The sequence below is a fragment of the Elgaria multicarinata genome, chromosome 2 (genome assembly GCF_023053635.1).
Source record: "Elgaria multicarinata webbii isolate HBS135686 ecotype San Diego chromosome 2, rElgMul1.1.pri, whole genome shotgun sequence".
Classification (NCBI taxonomy): Eukaryota; Metazoa; Chordata; class Lepidosauria; order Squamata; family Anguidae; genus Elgaria; species Elgaria multicarinata.
In genome coordinates, this window is record NC_086172.1 from 25604081 (window position 1) to 25619438 (window position 15358).

At 43.6% G+C, this 15358-nt stretch overlaps 1 protein-coding gene across 1 annotated transcript in view; it reads right to left on the reverse strand.

The window, feature by feature from the left end:
* Positions 1 to 14557, reverse strand: part of KIAA2012 (KIAA2012 ortholog) — a 95267-nt gene extending 80710 nt beyond the window's left edge. Inside the window, exons 1-2 of the mRNA XM_063115882.1 lie at positions 14121 to 14557; positions 5571 to 5855 (exon numbers count right to left, since the gene is read on the reverse strand). Coding sequence (XP_062971952.1) covers positions 5571 to 5855; positions 14121 to 14207 — 372 coding nt within the window. The 5' untranslated portion in view covers positions 14208 to 14557. The remainder of the gene's footprint in view (positions 1 to 5570; positions 5856 to 14120) is intronic.
* Positions 14558 to 15358: the final 801 nt, after the last annotated feature.

A 15358-nucleotide genomic window follows, 5' to 3' on the forward strand; every position in this document is an offset into this window, starting at 1 on the left:
TATTTATTTATTTATTACATTTTTATACCGCCCAATAGCCGAAGTTCTCTGGGCGGTTCACAAAAATTAAAACCATAATAAAACAACCAACAGGTTAAAAGCACAAATACAAATTACAGTATAAAAAGCACAAATGACACCTGCTGAAATTCCCTTTTCTATGCAGCAGTTAAAGATACAGGAGCCCTGTCCTCCTTTCCATTTAGTCATCCTAGCCAGTATGGCCAGTTATAAGGGATAATGGGAGTTGTAGGCCAAAACATCTGGAGGGCTACAAGTTGCCCACCCCTGCTTCATAGCATGGTAGTGCCGTGGGCTGTCCCTTTCCTTTCCTTTCTTTTTAACTGCTGGAAAGATCAGCTGAATTCCTCTGGCCTGATATCTATCATTTTATTTTTCCCATCATGTCCCAAAAGTTGCATCAATCTGGGGGCCTTGTGGAAAAAGTAAAATGATGGATGATGCTACAAAAACATGGTGACACCACCATCCCATTGGTGGCTGCCATTCCTCCGCCACCAAAACACACACACACACACACACACACACCATTTGTGACAGTTAGGCTCTTTTGTCAACACACAACCCAGCAAATTCGTTAATAGGATATAGATTAGAATGAACAAGCAAGGAAAAGGGTCATTACTGGACAAACTGCCTTTTATCGGAGTATACACACCTAAGTGGCAGTGTGATACTATAGTTAAATTGCAACATTTGAAAAAGTTTCATCAAACCAATTGCTGGAGCAAACATTAGAGACAACAGGCATTGGTTATAATTCACTATATTTTTTGTACTTCTGCTTGGCTCAATTAAAAATATTTCAGTGCACTGACATGCGTCACCTATCCGAAGCTTAGGATATAGGGGAATACAAATTGAACAAATAGCTTTAAAACACAGCTGGAGAGGTGAAAAATGTTATACGAGGACTTCAATTCATGTGCCTCATTAGTGACTTATTGGTGGTAAAAAGGTTTTTTTTCCTCCTCTCTCTGCAATTTTATAGCTCTCCTTCTTTTTCAGCTGAAGCAAGTCTTGAAATTTAGGGGAACTGACAAAACCTAAATTGGTCTTGGTTTCTAGCTGAGCTGAATGACATTGTATTGTATTATTGGCATGTATTATTGTTATGAAAACTATTGAAGAGCTTTGACTAATCGCAGGCATGCTGAGACCTGTTCATTTTCTTTGATACTACAGCTAGTTTCTCTGTACATTCACTCTGTCCCAAGGTTCCAATTTACACACTTTTGCTCAAGGGTATTTGTGTAGGAATTTATGGTTTCAGGATTTATTTATTTTTCACTAGTAAATATTCAATAAACACAGTAGGTGTTGACTTACTATAGAGGGGACTTTGGCATTGTGTCCAGATACAAATACTTACTCCTACCAACGATGGGCTCATTTCTTTACCAGCTACTACAGAGACTTTGGGGTGCTTCCAAGCAAGACTTGAAATATACAGTTGCCAGAATTTTAAGGAGGGTCCAGACATCATTACCTTCCATTTGTAACCCTTCCATGGATTCCCACCTGTTTCTGTCTTTTTTCTAACCACAAAAAATCCATTGAGGTGGGAAAGATGGAAAAGCACAATGCCTTTAATATTATTTATGTATTATTACATTTATATCCCACTTTTTTCTTCTTGCAAGGAACCCAAGGCAGTGTACATAATCCTCCTCTTCATTTTATCCTCACAACAAGCCTGTGAGGTAGTTCAGGCTGAGAGTCATCGATTGGCCCAAAGTCACCCAGTGGGCAAGTGTGGACTAGAACCTGGGTCTTCGGAGTCCCACAGCCTTTTTACAAAAGAGATTTCTTGTGCTCTCAGGATTCTGTACTCATGGTAGCTTGCACGTTCTTTACATGATGCTGTCATCCTCCAGGGCCTCTTCCATGCTTTGTAATCATTATAGCGGAAGTTTTTCTAATGAGGAATGTCTGGTATTTTTGTGAATGGCAGCATGAAACCCTGGTGTATTTGTACAATTGTGCTATACCAGAGCGTCACCTGGTGATTGAGTAATGGAACATATAGAAATGCAGAGAAAGAAAAACCCCAGTAAAAAAGCAAATGGACAGAAAAATACTCAGGGGGAAAAAGCACATGATCTTAAGCGCACAAAGAATCCGGAAACAGAAGCCTTAGGAAAGTGGCAGATAAAAAAATCTCATGTAGAAAAGTGCCCAGTCCAGCACTCTAACTACTCCAGTCCACCACGTTGTTTAGTGCTAGGAACTATCCATGCAGAAGCACTGTTCAACTAACCCTGCCTCTTGTAAGGTCAGTAACTAGATCAACAGGCCACCTCTAAATGAGCGTTTATTTTGAAAATCTCCACCTTTCCTTATGCTTAGTCCCTATGCTTATCAAAAGGAGTCCAATTTAAGACCCTTCTAAAGGGAAGAGTTTGCTTTAGTAGTCTTCATTCTTTCCAGCTGCCAGCCCTGCTGTAGTGTGTTTTGTATAAGGCACTGGTGGGGCAACAAAGCAGGCTAGGGTAGGGTGACCTATGAAAAGAAGGACAGGCCTCCTGTATCTTTATTAACAGTTGTATTGAAAAGGGAACTTCAGCAGGTGTCATTTGTATATACAGATAACCTGGTGAAATTTCCCCTTCATCACAACAGTTAAAGGTGCAGGAGCTATACTAGAGTGACCAGATTTAAAAGAGGGCAGGGCACCTGCAGCTTCAACTGTTGTAATGAAGAGGGAATTTCACCAGGTTCCCCATATATACAAATGACACCTGCTGAAATTCCCTTTTCTATGCAACTGTTAAAGATACAGGAGCCCTGTCCTCCTTTTCATATGGTCACCCTAGCTAGGGAATGGTAGCATTAGCATTTGCCCATCTGGAAGCACCCTTCAGGCCAAGGTTCTCTCCTTCCGAGGGGCTAGGAACTTTCTTTGCCTCCTGTTTATCCTCCTAAGGAAGATCCTCACAACCATCTCTGTTGTAGAGACGACAAACGACTGCACCTCCCTTGGGGGATGTTCTCTGAGGCCTAGGCGGCTAGGCCTCAAGCCCAACCCAAGGCATTTTGCTACTTGAGGCAGAACAGCAATTGGTGTCCTTCCTCTGAAGTCAAGAGTTCATGATATCCCTTGAACATTCATAGAATCAGTTTTAAAGGAACATTAGAGCCCCCAAATCCCAGAGATATAAATATTTAGCAGCTATAAATATTTGCTAAAAAGGAGCAGTCTATCCTATCGGTTTACGCACATCCCCCCTCATTTTTTGCTGCATTTACTCATGAGGAATTAGTTGCGCCACCTGATCCTATCCATGTTGAGGGGGCGCCCAAAGGTTTTCTGGTCTAGTGGTGTTCCCTAATGTTTCTTCAGACCCCTTCCACCCCCCACCTCTGCCTCCTGTGGGCAGGGTCATTGCAACCCCTGTTAACAATAACAACTAGCTTCCCATGTCTTTAGGAATGCTATTAATGTCATTGCTCCAGAATTTCTCAGCCTTGTATCACTCCAGGTGGTAAGAGCCAGTAAAATCCTCACAGGAGCCCTTCCTGTCCTGGGTCCCAAAGCTTTTCACTAGATTTGTGAAAAGCTTTCCTGCAAAAACACACAGGAGCCATTTCTCCTAGAATCTGCCTTCGTTGGTCCTCCACCCACCCTGGCTTTCTGCTTCCTTGTGGACTTAAACTTGTGAACTTACATCCCATATTGGGATGGGGGTGGTTATCCGTCATCTTGCTTCAGTGGGAAAGCGACTTGCACAAGTAATAAATACATAAATGCGTGCACACCTACAATGAAAAGACTACCTCCTTTGTAACTTTAATATGGAAAACAATTAGGTTGTATCCAATGTATACCCACTGGAATGAATGAGATGTTAGTGAGGCTAACATTGAATGCAACCCAATATCTTGAATGAAGGATTATTTTTTAAATAAACACACACACACAAACACACACACACACACGCACACACTATTTGCCACTCTTCCACTAAGAAAAACATCAATGTGCCTGATTGGATGGTATGATGGGTTAATTCCATCTTCATTTTCCGCCATCTCTTACGGCAGCGTGATTTGCAAGTGCCTGAGAATATCCCTGCTGGATTCTAATTGTTTGTGGCAGTCGGCACATGATTTCATGTGTTTGGTCACAGCAGTACCCTTTTTCTGCTCCTTTAATCTTTGATGGATGTCGTGCTTGGCTACACTGATGTGGCTCGTAGCACAGGCAGCGATTTCAGAGGGCCCTTTTGTCTTTGCTCTTGCGGCATGGAGTCCTTATTGGGCCGGACAGTATTTATTAATGGGTTCCCTTCCCTGGGATGTTAAACAGGGAATTTTGTTGTTGACTATAATGGCTAGTTTAATCTATTCAGAGATGCCAGATGCTTCTTGCAACAGCTACTTTACATATATGGAGGTATTCCACACAAGCCAGAATTCCCATTTAGAATACCTCTTGAAGGGCATTTCTTTAAAATTAGCAAATGCACGTTACAGGTTTGAGTTGGCTTAACTTCATTATCACTTCTTCTCAAGAAACCCTGAGAACTGCAGTTCTGTGCAGAGGAACTAAGGATCTATGCAGGGGAACTACTAGTAGGGTGACCATATGAAAAGGAGGACAGGGCTCCTGTATCTTTAACAGTTGCATAGAAAAGGGAATTTCAGCAGGTGTCATATGTATTGAGAACGTGGTGAAATTCCCCCTTCATCACAACAGTTAAAGCTGCAGGAGCTATACTAGAGTGACCAGATTTAAAAGAGGGCAGGGCACCTGCAGCTTTAACTGTTGTGATGAAGAGGAAATTTCACCAGGTTCTCCATATATACAAATGACACCTGTTGAAATTCCCTTTTCTATGCAACTGTTAAAGATACAGGAGCCCTGTCCTCCTTTTCATATGGTCACTCTAACTACTAGGATCTCTCAGAGAAAAATCTCAAAGCATCTTCCCAAACTACACTTCCCAGGATTCTTTGGGGGAAGCCATGACACTTAAAGTGATATAAAACTTACATACCACATGTAGCATAGGCAAGGCCAAAGCGCCCACACATTACCCCCAAAAGTAATCCCTGTTAGATGTGAAGCTGACTGTTTCCCCCCTCCAAGTATAGGTATTGCTTGATATTGAAAAAAAAGTATATATTAGAAATGTATAAACCACCCTCCCCCGAGCTGGTGACACTGTGCCATTTCCAGGTCTTTGAGGGCCCTTCGCCAAGACACCCTCAATGAATCCCCTCCCCTCAGTGAGCCTACCTTCTCACCGCCATGGTCACCAGCTGCTATTACTCCTTCTCCTCTTTCTCATCATTGACAAGCAGAGAGACAACAAGCAAGGCGGCCGTGGCATCTCCTGCTTCTCCTCACCACCACCATTATGTGGGCCAGAATGAGAGGCGGGTAAACAAGTGGATCGCAATGTCGAAGAGGAGAAGCAACTCTAGAGGGCTCGTCAGCTAGGAATCATGGGGACCGAAGCCCCTACACATCTAGAGACCATCAAGTTGGAGAAGGCTGGCGTAAACTATTGGTTCCTGAATATGAATGAGCTCTGATCTCTCACCTGTTTGCCTCCATATGCCAAGATGGCTCGGACCAAATCCTGGAGGGTGCGAAGTTCTATGTGCAGCGTCCGGCTTTTGTTTCTAAGTCTTCGCTGGGACTTCCTGCATCTTTTCAGTTTCAGGGACGGTTTGGCTAAATCTTCTGAATAGAGAACCAGGGCCCCTGTTCTTGTGCTGTAAGTTTTAGGAAGACACAGTCTCCAGAATCCCTCCACGACCTGACTATCATCCAGTAGTCTGCTGACATGGTAACCGGTTTCAGGTGGCTTCCAGTTCAAGTAATCCTAACATGATTTAAAAAAAATTAATCATATTAAAAAGCAGGAATAGGATGGATGGTAGGAAGGAAGGAAAATTCAATAACTTGCCCACTGTGCATATATTTACAGTGAAAGCATTTATTTGAGACCTGTCAGCTGAGGGGTCACAGGATTTGGGTCTAACCTCAACTGTGGTGCTCTAACTCTCTTCCCCCACAACCACAGAGAAGAGTGCCTCCTACACAGAGATGAGGCCCTTATCCCCACACTGAGATAAATCTTCTATTGGCAAAGGCCAGGCAGTGCACTCCAGCCATTGCCACTGCTCACCAAACACTTGTGGAGCTGAAGGAACATCTACTGCACGTACAGGGTTCCAGTGCAGGCCCCAATGGAGAAATATACACACAGTCACTGCAGTCTTCTCCTCAGGGTAAACTGACTGAGACATGAGCACTGGCTGAGCATCCACAACCTTCTCCTCTCACACACCTATGGTGCATCCAGGTTGAGGGACTATGCGCTTCAGCCAATTCCTATTGCTCATTATTAGGGTGACCATATGAAAAGGAGGACAGGGCTCCTGTATCTTTAACAGTAATGTAGGAAAGGGAATTGCAACAGGTGTCAGTTGAAGTGGATGAAATTCCCTCTTCATCACAACAGTTAAAGCTACACTAGCTATAGTAGAGTGGCCAGATACAAAAGAGGGAAGGGCTTCTGCAGCTTTAACTGTGTTGATGAAGAGAGAATTTCACCCTCTTCTATTGACACCTGCTGAAATTCCCTTTTCTACATTACAGTTAAAGATACAGGAGCCCTGTCCTCCTTTTCATATGGTCACCCTACCTGTCCTCTTATAGCTGCAGTATAGCTCCTGCAGCTTTAACTGTTGTGATGAAGAGGAAATTTCACCAGGTGTGACATGCATACAAATGACACCTGCTGAAATTCCCTTTTCTGTGCAACTGTTAAAGATACAGGAGCACTGTCCTCCTTTTCATATGGTCACCCTATCATTATTCACTCACCGACAGCAAGGGGAAATTATAGGAGTTGCAGTCTAACATGTCTGGAAGGCATCAGGTTGGGGAAGGCTGGTGTAAACTAGGTGGGGGCAGAAAGGAGATCTCCAGATGTTTTGGACTTGCATTCCCAGCATTCCTAACCATTGGCTATGCTGATGGGGACATCTGGGAATTGAAGCCCCAAAACATCTGGAGATCTACCTTCTGCCCTGATATAAACTCTCTTTTCCTGAACATGAATAGGCTGTGATCTCTCGTGCTCAGGCCGAAGCCTGGAAGGTGTTCTGTGCAGCTTTTATTTCCATGCCTGCATCCTTTCAGTGTCAGGGATGGTTTGGACAGATCCCTTGTTTCTGCTTGCTCTCTACAAGCTGCTGACCCACAATCACAGGATTCATCCCACAGCCCATTTTGGGCTGACCAGGAGAGGGCCTACACGATGACCAGAAGCAGTGACCAGGATGAATGCTCCTCTGTGGGGTCATTAACCTACTTGCTCCCTGTACTCTTCTTGTACTCTTGCGAGCTCCATGACAGACAGTTATGCAACAGGTGAAGGTGTTTCTAGCATGGCGCTAGCGGTGTAAGGGACACTGCACCTTCCACCTTGCTGTCTGTTGAACTACTGTCTGAGGCACAGGAGCCCTCTTGGGTGATTGGTTGGCAAACCCGCACGTGTGTCTCTCCCTTTCAGGATCTCTTTCATCTTGGGTGCCAATCAACAAAGGCTTTGGTGTTGCCACATGTGTTCTTTGTTGCTAGGAGACATGGCCCCTAGTAGGGTCTGGCTTCAGCGCGCCTCAGGATGTGACTGACCTAATTTACACAGAATGGGTGAATTTCCCTGCAGGGACTGTTATTGCTGTGGTGGTGGCCATTTTGGGCCTGTGACTTCTCATTACGTGCAAACCAGGCGAGGGTGGATTGTTGGAGTGGGCGACAAGTCACCCAGAATCCATGGGCTGTTTCAGGGTTTGTCAGTCACCCAAACAATCCACCCTTGCTGGGTTCTACATGTACTGAGTAGCTATTTATTTATTTATTACATTTATATACTGCCCCATAGCTGAAGCTCTCTGGGTGGTTTACAAAAGTTAAAAACAGTGAACATTAAAAACTGATATATAAAATTTAAAACCACCAAAAGTTTTAAAACCACCCTCACCACGTCCCAAATACTGAAAGTGGCGATGGCTGCCACAAGAAGTATCCCCACAAGGAAATTCTCCCAGTGGCAAACTGGGCTACTGTAAGCAAGGAGTGGGCAACATGCTAGGGCCCACGATTCGCTATGGCCCACAATGTGCCCACAATAACACAATACGTTATCTTGTGCTATCAGTTTATTTCTATGCCCTCGTTCTACAAAACGGCCCCCAAAGCAGCTTACAAAAGTATATAAATACAACATCCAAACAATATGATAAAATACAAGTTTAAAGCAATGATATCCAAATGACTATATTAAACTAATAAAAAAACAAAACCCTAAAGCCTGAGCACAGGTCGAAAAGCAAAAACCAATCAGAAGAAATGTCAAAGGAGAGTCAGGGTAACCCCCGTCTCCTTATAAGGTTTCCCAGGGAGGGAGGTGCGGCAGAGAACATGGAATAGCTCCCTCCCCCCCTTGATGGAACAGCAGTCTCTCCCTCCCCTTGGGCTATGCTGCCTAGGGCTAATGGGAGTTGTAGGTCAAAACATGGGGGGGGTATAGTTGTCCACCCCTGCTGTAAGGGGTGGGGAGGCAGGTTGCTTGGTGCTCATTCAAGTTCCCTGGACTATGTGGGGGAAAGCTTCTCAGGCTGGATACTGCTGCAAGGCGCCATGAGACAGTCTCTGCTGTGCTGACTTTCAGCAGCTGCCAGAGTCCACAAAGCGGGTTGCACACACTCCCACATATTGTATTTCTCTTTTGGCAGACCACCACGACCCCGTTGGAGAGTGGCAGGGGATTTCTGTGACGGTCTCAGCATGCCCTGGTAGCACCTGGAAGTCAGCAAGGGCCTTCCCCTGTGACTTCCACATGATGAGCCAGTCATAAGACCAACGCTTTGGAAATATGCCTTGGATTTCGGCACTGACAGGACGCTACTGTAGTCCTCCAGTGTGAAGTGAGTAGACTGCAGAGGAAGTCTTGAGGCACACACACAGCCATGTGACGAGTCGTTCGCCAGTGAAGGCTATGGCATCTGAAGACTTCGCCAGATCATGCGCATGTGTGTTATGAATATGCTCTTGTTACGTGTGGGATTCCAGTAGTTTCAGTTCCAAGGAGTGGTCTGTTTTGTTGCAGGGTTATTGTCTTCACTCTGTACTCAAGCTGCAACGGTTTTCCACGTGGTCAAATGTGACCCTTACCCTAACTGGTATGCCCATCATTATCGGAAGCATTGTATGGATTGTGAATCCCTCACCCAGGACGTGTCACATTTACCTCAGCTGAGGCCTCCCTGTCAGGTCCTGGGGGGGTCCTGGCTGATGGGATGGCCTCTAGATATTGGCCCTCTGGGGTAGACCCATGGAAAAAGGCCTGAAACTAGGGCACTTCACAAAGACGAGGGCACATATTTGCATAAAATTTGCATATGCTAGGTGCACATTTAGAAATGATTACTACAATTTAAATAGAAATACAATACCTCTAACCATGGTAAGGAAGACTGTGACCCTATGACATGGCCTGTGGGGCTTGCTCAGCCTGCTGTCTGAGTACTGTTGATGGGCAACTTCAGGCTTCCTGCTTTCTTTTCTTGTGGTTCTTTATTTTTAAAGCAGACTTGAACTACCAAATAGAAGACACCTTCAAATAGAGGACTGTCCTCTATCATGTAGGGCATATGGCCACGCTCCCTGAAACACAGCACTATACAGGCCTGGGTCTTTTCTGCTCCCACCAGCAAGTCCCAAGTTTGGTCACATCACTCATCTCTTGCAGGAAAGCGCATATGAGGCCCGAAGCCATTGGGGATCATTGATGGGTTAATGGCAATTCTCCTCTGTTGCTCCTGGTATATAGATCAGCTCTCCTGCTCTGATTTCTGACTTCACCCTTGGATGAACTTTGATCTATTCTCCTGCTTGGCAACTCTCTTCAGTCTCAGCTTCTGGTTTTCTAGCTTGACCCTCTGGTTGACTCTGACATGTTCTGTTTCATCTTCCCAACTCATCCTGCCTCTGTTGTTAGCCACAATTCAATGCCACCCATGGCCGAGCGTGATACCACATCTCCTCCAACAACAGCCTGCAAGTGGTTTTTCAGAATGGGGGCTTCTACTCTGTGGACTCCTTGGTGACAGCAGAGGCATACGTGAGAGTGTACAGGACAGTGGCGTTCAAGAAGCCGCAAAAACTACCGTCGCTGCTATAGATTTTACATTGGTTTTCCTCCTCCTGGCTCTTTCTCATTTCTGTTACACCCAGTTCTCCCCATCCTAAATAAATGATTGCCTGTAACAAATGAGGCTTGTAATCAAAGTCCTTGAGATTCAGAAGACAACCAGACTTGGCATTGATAGAGATGTAAGATTTCAGGACATGGTGAGTCCATCCAGGGCAGGATCCAGGTTTTCCTTCCATTTGTGGGGGCGATAGGGAGGGAGGAGAATTTGGAGGGGAAATTGAAATATGCTAATTTTCTTATCAAACGTTTGACAATTTTAAGAACACACAAAAAAGACATAGAACTGCAAGTGCTGCACACTTGTTTCAATTCCAGTTCAATTCCATTTATCTAACCAGAGCCAGTGTTTCATACATTTCTCATACTAAATGTATGATCGCAAATATGTGATTGTAAAGTGCCACGATGCTAGAAATGGTGAGGTGGCGCTATAAAAATGTTTGAAATAAATAAAATAAATACATTTTATTGCTTTTCTGCTCTGCATGGCTGGTGAATTAGTGATTAATTGTCCCTTATTGAGTTGGCTTTACCACCCCCCCCCCCCAAGGTGTGTGTGTTAAACATTTGGTTTGTTTCCATTATTTTTTACCCTCTTTCCTTTCCTTTAGAGCCAAAACACTATTTCACTTTAAGGGGAAATGGAAAGAATCCAAAAATTTAATATCATCCCACCCACCCCAAAACAGGGAAACAAAACTGGAAGCTTTCAATTAAAAGAACAGTGGCTCTGAAAAGCCTGAATAGCACATTGTCTACATAAGTCTTGCAATTGCATTTCGTAGCAGTAACAAAAAGTCACCAAAAAAGTCTGAATTTTTTTTGGAGGATAACAAAGGAAACACTGGAATAAAATGTTTTGACAAGGGGAAAGCACACATTTCCTGTTCTAAAGCAAAGAAAGCTAGTGTGGATGGAAGCAGACATTTCAGAAAATTAAGGATTTGCTTGAATTGCAACAAGCTTTTCAACTCTTTCTGCATGCTAGTTTGTTCTTTAGGTTTTTGCGTTTTTAAACATTCACTGGTTTATTTCTCTTGATGCAAAAGTTGGAGGAATCTGAGAAAAATCGGAAGCAAGAGAGGCCATCAGCTAGGGTGGACACTTACGCTTTGCCAAAACCCAGGAATTGGACCACCAAGAAAGAGGACAACAGACATAAATAATAATATTAATAACAATAATAAAAAAAAATCTTTAAATTTGCATATGCAAATTTATATGTAAATTTATATGCAAATATAGAAATAATAACTATAGTTTAAATAAAAATACAATACATCTCACCATAGTGGTGAAGACTGACCAGGTGAGCTGTGTGCCTGTTCAGGTTGCTATCAAGGTGTTCAATGTGATGGGGAAAAAATTCAAGGCCCCACCCTGCTCTCCCTCCTGATGATCCTTCGACTTTAAACCAGACTGGGACTGGACAGCCCATCAGATAGAGGTGTCCTCTACCAGCTCTCCAAAATAGAGGACTATCCTCTATAAAGTAGGACACTAGACCACCTATCAGAGGTTATGTTGTACAACGGCCTTTGCTACCATGCTGAGGTATGCCCCCTAATAATTATAGAGGAATTTCATGGCTCCTAAACATATTAAACTGTATAGCTCAGCTAGTGGTTCAATATCACTAGCCTTAGAGTTTTTCTATACAAGGCTGTTAATCTGTTGTATCTACTTTGTTTCGTCGCAGAATGAAACTACACAAGGAGTGTTTCGTTTCCTGCTTTTCCGCTACATAACCTCTAGGTGGCAATGTGATATAGCAGAATAGCACAAATACACAAGAGGAAATTGCGCTTTTTTCGCTTTCACAATTAAATGCCACATTTTCCCTGTTCTAAAACAGCTCGCTGAAAGTGCTATTTAGACACAGAAGTGAAACTGGAGAATCATGACAGCTGTGAGTAGGGCATGCCAAGTGCATGACAAATGCCTTGTGTAAAAAGTCCTATGTTGAGAAGCATAGATTTCTGATGCCCATGCGTATTCCTACTACTGTGGTTGCAATGGCTAACTCCGATGCTCCAAGTATGTAGCTCTGTGGACCAAATAAAATCAAGTCCATTTCTCCAGAGCCTGATCCAGTCTCATATACTATAAATCGACAGCAACTCTGCTATTCTGGCATCCTCTTCCCAACATTTGCACTGATTTACTAGCCTGCTAAACTAGCCTAGAATCCTCACCACTCTATATGCAATATCATGTTTTGCGTCATTGCATCAGTGGTGCAAATGTTGCATGCTAAAACATTTATTTGCCTGTACAAAAAAATGCAGAACTAAGCCTTAAGCAGAGCTCACCCAGGGCTTGTCCACATGGGCGCTTTGCCCCTGGATTGCTTCGGAGTGGCGGCAGGTGATCTACATGACGCAGCTGCCACTCTGAAGCAATCCAGGGGCAAAGCCCCAAAGCTCTGCACTAAAGAAGTCAGGGATTTACCCCGACTTTTTTAGATTGGAGCAACGCTCTGCTCTGCACCTCTGCGGAGCCTTGTTTAGAAAAAATAAATAAAATTTAAAGGGGGGTTGGAAATCCCACCAGGGAGTGTAATGGTTACTTGACATAAGAACAGCCACATGCACAGCCATACACCATTTTGATCAATCTAATCAATCCAAATAGAAAAGACAGACGTTGGACACCGAGAAAAGTCTGAACAACAGTTTAAACTGTCTGTGTCCCACCCACACATACAGAAACTGTTAGCTCGCTTCTATGAAAAGGGTCTGTGGTAAGGCAGAATTTCCTCTTTCACCCAGTTGGTAACTGGTAACAAGTCAATAGCAGGAAAGTTGCGTTTAGCTAGAGATTTCCACTGTTGCAAACAGCTTTCTGCATATGCTCTATTTTCTTGTTGAATTGACTAATAAAAAGCTGACACACCCAGAAATCCTCAGAGAGGAATTTCCTTGGCAAAGGTAACGTCTTCTCCCATTGCAATGTAAATGCCGCCCTTTCTGTCAGTAAACGTGTGTTGGACCGTAAGAAGCGTCTTCATAATGTTTGGGCCACAACAGGAGGGATCACCCCATTCCTCCCCCCTTGTTAAATGTGATTCTTCCCACTTACAGCTAAACAAACAAACAAACAAAACACGTCAGCCCCATTTCCCCATTAAAACCCCCCACTAACCAGAGAAGAGGGGACGTGGATGCTCCCAGGCACCCCTGGACCAGCCTCATGGGTGCTTGGGTGGGCGGGTGCAGCGTCTGCGGTGCTGGAAAGCCCTCAACTGCACTCCTTCCCATGTAGACGCTAGGAAGGCGCATCAATGCAGCTGTGCCCCGGCTCACGCCACCGGGCGCAGCATTACCAAAGTCATATAGACGAGGGCCCTATGTCAGTAAAATCAGACAACCTCCTGTGATCTTTAAGAAATGGCTACAATTACAGGACTATTGGACTGTGCTAATCTTTAATCTGGATAAAATATTGAAACTGGTTTTAAGATGGAGAAGGATGGATTGGGTTCACAAGAATTCTTAAGAAATTCCAGGACTGATATGGACATGAACCTCTTTTGTCAAACGTTAAAACAGGCAAAAAGGGGGGGGGGAAGAAAAGAAAGAGAGAGAGATCAGTGTTTAATAAACCTTTCCTTAATTTTGGAATGATTTTCTAAACTGTATTCTTGTTTTAAAAATTCCCATTATACATCTGAAAATAGACGTCTTTAAGATTCTTATGCAATATTATCTTAGAATTGCAACAACTTCTGCACATACCAGAGAGGGGGAAGGCAGAGATTGCTTAATAGCTACTTTAGCATTGATTAGGAGAGACGGGCAGAAAATAACTTCTACATTAGCAACTAAACTTCTACATTAATTTATTTAAACTAGAACTCACCTCTGGATCGAAATGCACTTCCAACTTCTCCTGTTTCTTTCTAACCACCTGCCCAGTACCACGACTTAATAGAGACAGATTGGACATTTCAACAATAGTGCATATACAATTTCTGAGGCCTTTCCCTTTGCTTCTAAGAGTATAACTTTACTCCATTTTAGGACATCTTCAACTGACCATAAAGCTAAACAACACCGTGAAGTGTGGCTCTATTTAATAGCAGACATGAATCCTTTCATGGATTAATAGCAGACATTAAACCTGCTCTGTATTAAGAGGATGGATCGAAATAACAGAAAAGCCCATAGAGAAAGCTCATCCACTGTTGTGTTCTGTCCTGAATGTTACTTTTCCTATCAGCGGTCCTGTTGTTGTTGTTTCTTCTGTTCCGGTTGGTCCAAGGATTTGTGAACCGCCGCCATCCTCTTGATTGTGCTCTGAGGTTGTTTCTGTGTTGCTATGGCAGCAAAAGGAAATTAAGTTGTTTAAACCAGCAAGAGGGAAGGTCCGGAAGAAAGAGAGAGAGAGAGAGAGAGAGAGAAGATTTTGAAAGGACCAGGATCAGATTTCAAGAATGAGTTATCCTGCAAATGCTCCCTAAATGGAAGAGTGACATTATCTTTCATGTAGCCAGCAACTTTCAACATTCGAGAAATATTATTATTCAATTAAAAGGAGCACAGAGCAGAATTTTTATAATCTGCAGCTGTTCGAAAGAGTTCCACCCTAAATCCCAGGTGGTCCAGTTCCTAGTGGGACTTCTTTTTTTCCTTCAAATTGTGCAAAACGTTTTGCTCCATGAAAGAACTTCAATTTGTTTGTGATTAGTCTGGACTGAAGTCTTTTACTATTCCTCTTTCTGATTATTACTCCACCCTTCCTCCTTAATTTTGGAGACTTTTTAAAAGTCCCCAAACAGCATTTGCCAAGAGGATCTTCTGATCCTCTCCAGCATATGCCTCCCTCACCCCACCTCCGCACAGCTAATTTCCATTTTTGGATTAAAAATTGTGAGGTGTGGGGGAAGAATTAAGCATTGCCCTCTTGTTTGTGTCATTTGCCTTTGAAGAGTGTCTGGAAACTTTAGGTGGTCCTGAATGCGGCAACCAGACTGTTGACTGGAGCCGGTCCATGGGACTTCCTTATTACAACAGCTGCATTGGCTTCTGCAAGGCTGGCCCTCCTATGAGGTGGAGTGAATCCTTTGCCTCAGGCAGCTTATGAGGAGAAGCCACGTA